Source organism: Salvia hispanica, chromosome 3 (genome assembly GCF_023119035.1).
Source record: "Salvia hispanica cultivar TCC Black 2014 chromosome 3, UniMelb_Shisp_WGS_1.0, whole genome shotgun sequence".
NCBI classification, from domain to species: Eukaryota; Viridiplantae; Streptophyta; class Magnoliopsida; order Lamiales; family Lamiaceae; genus Salvia; species Salvia hispanica.
In genome coordinates this window covers 34,096,129-34,102,128 of record NC_062967.1, presented here as the reverse complement: position 1 = coordinate 34,102,128, position 6,000 = coordinate 34,096,129, and the positions used below count along the sequence as shown (strand labels likewise).

The window sequence follows — 6,000 nt, the reverse complement described above, 5'->3', positions numbered from 1 at the left end:
GATATCGTACCGTATTTTTGGTTTGTTTTACTGAAATTCGGTATACCGAAAATATTATAAATATAATTAACTTTTATATGTAAATATATTATACATTCTCATCGGCATAAACCGTTTTTATGGTATATATTATTGTCGATATATACACGGTCACCGTAATTATTCTCCATCCGTCTATAAAAATAGTCTCATTTCTAAAAATGAAAAATTTCTCTCTAATACTTTTCTCACTTTTTCGGTTTTTCCCCCTCTCTCTAATACTTATCCACTTTTTCTCTTTTATCTCTACTTTACCTATTTTTTCTCTATCTCTTTTATTAATTTCTTATTAAAATACGTCCATAAATGAGATTATTTTCTGAGGGCCGAGGGAGTATATTAAGTTGTTGTATATGAAAATCTATATTGTTATCAACCAAGATAGAGAATTATATATAGACATTTCTAATTGTTTGATATCATATTTAAGCTTAACCCAAAGTCCAATATAAGACACGGACCCTAACCAATCTTACCAAAATTATAACATTAACTATGTTTATGTATCCCACCAATTTGTCAAGTTAAGCAATGTTATTTAATATAAAATACAATTTTAGATAATTTCTTTTCTATCAAACAATAACGAAAAAAAATCATATCTTTGCATATGTTGACATGAAGCTCGTTTTACATATCTTCTTATATCCCATCTTTTTTTATCAAACGAGTCCTAGGATACAAAAATTTTATAGTCAATAGAAAATTAGGTAATTTCAGTTACTAGTAAGATAAGTCTGGTATATTGGTATTCTATAATTTTTCCCAACCCGAAGCGAATCTATCTATACACAAGCAGAAAACCCCAAACACATACACACACTGAAGGAGAAACCACACGCACTGACGCTCAGCGCATGTTCTCACTCTCACTGAACACCAATCAAACCAAGGGCTTCTTCTTGGATCGGGACGCCATGGCCTTGCCGAACATCGGCCTATTTTCGTCTCCGGCGGAAGACCCCAATAAGAAAATCAGAAAACCGTACACCATTACCAAGTCACGTGAGAGCTGGACCGAACCTGAGCACGACAAGTTCCTTGAAGCCCTCCAGCTGTAAGTTTTCAGCACTTAGGGTTTTTAAAGCACTATTGGAATGTGGCTCGGAATTTCTACTTTTTGGTGCGGTTGAATCGTTCTGTTTAGGGCTAGATGAATCATACTATAAGTGGAAGCTTCTCTGATTATTCATTTCGGGAACTGTTGTTAATTTCTTCGGGGTACACTGCACATAACTATAATTTCTCCGAGTGTAAGAGATTATGAACTGTGTGATTTAATTTAATTTAATTTATCTATTGGGGGAGTGCTTAAGTGTTATTCAGCTGATTCACAATTTTTCTCACTTCCTGGCTCATTCTACTTTACAAATATTATATTCTGCTATCTTTGTGTAGCTTTGATCGTGATTGGAAGAAGATTGAAGCATTCATCGGATCGAAAACAGTTATTCAGGTAACTTCCCATGCTTCCATCTAGTCCTGTCAGTGGCAAGTAGCATCTACACATACAAACATGTTATAAAGATGATCTCCCATTTCCGTCGTGCACTAATCTGATGTGCTTAGATACTTTACCATTTGGGAGAATGGGTTCCTGTGTTAAGTAAGTAACGGTATACTTGTCATAATTCAGGATTCCTCTGTGCTTTTTGGCTTCATTTTTAGCATAGTTCTGCAGTTAGGATGAATTTGAAATAGGTATGCCGAATCCAGGTATGCATTCCTTCTAGTTGGAATGTTAAGTGTTCTACTAAGATTGTGTCACCGTTGCTGATGAAATGGATTCATTTTCAGTTTAATGCAATATTTCCACTTCCATATTCTTTTTTGATGTTTTGCATTCTCTTACTTCACAAGCTCATGTATCTACTGAATTTTCTCTCTGTACTTATTTTGCATGTAAACACCAAGATACTTGCTGCTGTACGTGCAGATAAAGTAGTTGTATCTCTAGGTTGTGTTGTGTCTTGATAGTCCTCTGACTTGCATGTGGATGAAGAATGCAATATTGTATTCTTCTTACTGATGTGAGATTGTATTAGCTCTACTTCTCTATTATAAGGTGAAGTTATTATGTCGGTAACAGTAGCTTGAGACATATTGTAACTTTTGTAGATACGTAGCCACGCACAAAAGTATTTTCTGAAAGTTCAAAAGAGTGGAACCAATGAACATCTTCCTCCACCTCGGCCAAAAAGAAAAGCTGCTCATCCATATCCACAGAAAGCTTCTAAAATTGGTATGCACTATTTTCTGTTGAATCATGCTCAAAATTGCAAACTTCAATGCTAGATAACATTTTCATTTTATTTTATTCTGAAGTTCCTGTTCGTTCACAAGAGAGACCATCATTCCAAGACTCTGCTGCTGTTCCTGATAATGGATTTGCAAGGAGGCCTGTTCCTTCTGCAATAATAAGAAATGAATCTGCTGCATCTATACCTGGCTGGACAGAGAAACCTTTGCAGAAAACCAATTTTTTGCATGCAGTTGGAGGTTAACAACTTCTCGTCCTTGTCAATAGAATATTTTTATGTTGCCCGAGAAGTTATTTCATTTTATCTTTGCTGATGTTGATTTCCTGTTCTGTTGCAGTTGATGCCAGATATGCCGGACAGACAATGCCCTATATTTGTGGTAGCAATGACAGCACAACAAAGACAAGACCCACAGGTGAAATAACTGCTGATCAAGTTTTTTATGCTTGTGGGGTCCTCCAACTAATACTAGTGATGGTTACAATTCAAAAGAGACGAGAATGCATTACCTGTATTCTTTTTTTCTCTATTTCTTATCTATTGTGTAAAGTCGTAAAAAGCTTTTTAACATCTATTCAAGTAATTACAATATAGTGACGATAGGATGGTCAACCATATTTATGTAATCTATTCAAAAGTTGATGAAGCTCGAATGTCTTGCACTCTATATGCTGTGATTTTGCTTGTGATTGTGGTCATCTCATGTGGATTTATATTGCTCTATAATACCTCCTGTTTTTCGTTCATCAATTTAATCTCTTAGCTAATCTGCACATGCAGGCTTATGTGATGTTTGATTTGGTTTACTTCCTTATCTGCTTCTGTTTTAGACATGTTATGTATTACATGCTTCACTCTGCCCGCCTGCAATCTTGCTGGACTATTTTAACCTTTACCTTGTTCAAGCTATGCTGTAATATTTAATCTGCACTGGCATCTGGCCTTGCTGTCTTACTGCCTCAAAAATTTCAATAACATCTATTTTTCTTTTGAGTGCAGTTCTCCCTGATTTTGGTCAAGTGTACAGTTTCATAGGCAGTGTCTTCGATCCAAATGTTACTGGCCATTTACAGAAATTGAAGAAGATGGACCCAATTGATATTGAGACAGTATGCTTTCTGAACTTGTCTGTGTTGATCCCCTTGTTGCTGCAAGATTCCTCAAAAAAAAATTAGGGTTATTAATCTGTATAAAAATTAAATGGATTAGATCACCTAATCAAAACCATGACTTAGTTTAGTCAGTGGAACAAAATCAGATGGATTTGAAGGCTTGTAGTAGTGTGCCATACCGAAAAGTATGTGATTTGGTTTTCTTAATGAATTTTGGGTACATAGTTACCTCATGCATATGAAGGTACTTATGTACATTCCTTCGGAGCTGTCCCCGCTACATTCGATCTTGTCTTTCTTGAATGCTTTGTGTTCTGTTGAAAGCATGCTATAGAGTATAGAGTTATCGTTGGTTTTAATCTTAACTAAGTTTGGTCGACCATAAAGGTCATCTCATTCTCTCTTGAACACCCAGTTGGGGGGGGGGGAGTTGGCAGCTGTGTTGCACCTAAAATCATTAAATAGAATATTGAAATTTTAGTTGAAGTTGAGTTTGTGGGATTCTCTGTTGGTAATTTGAATCTGTAAGCAACTAAGCACAATTGTAACTATGCTAGTTGTGGCACCTTCCTGTCTCTCTCATGCATCTCAGTGGCAAATGAGTGTTACTTTTACTTTTTCATAGACATCCACTTTTCTTCTCTGAATTGACATTTAAATTTCTAAGTGTAAGCTCTTAGTGTCTCATGATCTCTAGCTTTGTCTCTTAAACAGGTGCTATTGTTGATGAGAAATCTCTCGATCAATTTGGCTAGTCGTGATTTTGAGCATCATGTAAGCACAAATTACCTGGGCATTAAAGTATTCATTCAGGGGCTAGTTTTTGGTTTGTCTATGCTTGCCTGTGCATCCCCTGCCTATTATTTGCTCAATTGTATGTGCTACTTTTTGTGTTGGTAAATTATTATACTTTGTAAGTTTTTACTAACATACTACTTTTTGCAGAGAAGGGTGCTTTCATCATATGAGATTGACCGTGAGATGGGTGATGCCTTTGATGTAACTGATTCTATCCTTTGTTGCGAATCTGAGGGTGCAGGCTAACTTTGTGCCTTGGTACTCTCTCTCTCTCTCTCTCTCTCTCAATCGTCCTAGGATTAGTTATATCATCAATGAGATCGTTACTTGATGAATGATACTAGCTGGTCTGAAGTTGAATTGGATGCCTACTTTGTTAATGGCAGGCTCTGGGCAAACTTTTGATGTGTTTCGAGAGTTGCCAATTCCTATAATTGTAAGTATCGTTCTTGTGTCTAAGCAGTTAGTGGGGCCTTGTACATACGGGCAAATGAAATAAAATGAGGGGTATTTGCGGCGATGTAAATTGTGAACATGTTTGTCTGTAAATGCAAAATTTTGATCCCATTGTGCAGCTTCTGTAGATGATGTAAATTTTTTGCTTCTCGATTGTTTTACAAAATTAGATGACGCAGTCAAATAATGTTGAATAAAGATGCAGTAGTATTTTCCTTGATGTAAAAGCGCTGTTAATTATTAGTGCCATTTTAAGCTTTGTCCAGAACCAGAAGTGGGCTGGACCCAAATTTTGTACTCGACTATAACATACTCCTATATCTGTTCGCTAAACTCTCTTTATGGTTAAGATTAAAAAAAGATAACACCTTATTTCATCAGTCCCATAAAAATAGTCTTTCTCTTTTCCATTTTGAGCCATTCTACAAAAATAGTCATCTTTTATTTTTGACAAGTTTTTCTTACTTCTACTAAGAGCATCCGCAATGGTCCTCCGCCCTCCCAGCCGCCCCACTCGAGTACACTCTCCATTCGCGTAACCAAACGCGGGCTCAGATGTTACAGGTCTTCCGAGAGTGGAAGAACGCCACTGACCCCACGGAGAAGAGGATTCTTTTCGAGATGCTCGAGAGCATGCGTGCTGATTTAGAGATCGCGACGAGGAGGCTAGGGGGTTCCGACGTGGGCTCGAGATACCACGGGTGGCGGCGGCGGCGCGGCGGCGACGGCGACGGCGATGAGGAGTAGAGAGTGGCGGGGCTCGGGTGTTGAAGCCCTTTTTTTAAAAAAAAAAAATCATGTACTTTTTTTAAATCTTTGTACTTTTTTTTTTTAATGGAATGGATTATTTTTCCCGTATATGTGTCGTAAATTTAATTCCGTATATCGCAATTTTAATTCCGTAAATGTAGTATATTTTGAATTGTTTTTATTGCGGTTGGCCTATGGCTGGCCCTAAATACTGGCGTGGCAGGTGGTTTTTTTAGTGTTGCTGACGTGGCAGAGGAGAGAATGGCTGGCCTATTAACCATTGCGGATGCTCTAATAATACTCCAATCACTTTTTCTTTTTTCATCTCTCTTATTTTATCAATTTTGAGTTAAAACTTGTGTCATCCCAAAAATATCTATTTTTATAGGATATAGAGAGTATTTTCTTTCTATCCTCTCAACCAGTCAATAGGGTCAAGAAATGAATATAGAGAAGTTAGATTAATACAGTACATATGAATACATCAACAATAAATATGTCCCGGTCTTAATGCAACGTATTATTTTCTAGATGTCCTAATCTAAATGAGACATTTCATTTTTTTTTAATAAGTAACTTCATTG

At 36.7% G+C, this 6,000-nt stretch overlaps 1 protein-coding gene across 3 annotated transcripts; it reads left to right on the top strand.

The window, feature by feature from the left end:
* Positions 1-816: 816 nt before the first annotated feature.
* On the top strand, positions 817-4,886 carry LOC125210790 (protein REVEILLE 6-like). Of its 3 annotated transcripts, XM_048110383.1 has the most exons (9): positions 817-1,096; positions 1,438-1,495; positions 2,158-2,281; positions 2,365-2,538; positions 2,638-2,715; positions 3,300-3,409; positions 4,127-4,186; positions 4,358-4,468; positions 4,597-4,886. In XM_048110383.1, exons 1-8 carry the CDS (start codon positions 897-899, stop codon positions 4,454-4,456), a joined length of 903 nt encoding a protein of 300 aa, XP_047966340.1. In that variant the 5' UTR covers positions 817-896; the 3' UTR covers positions 4,457-4,468; positions 4,597-4,886. The 3 variants fall into 3 exon arrangements, with proteins under 3 accessions (XP_047966340.1, XP_047966341.1, XP_047966339.1); XM_048110384.1 differs by lacking the exon at positions 4,127-4,186; XM_048110382.1 differs by having other exon boundaries at positions 4,127-4,286; positions 4,358-4,886.
* Positions 4,887-6,000: the final 1,114 nt, after the last annotated feature.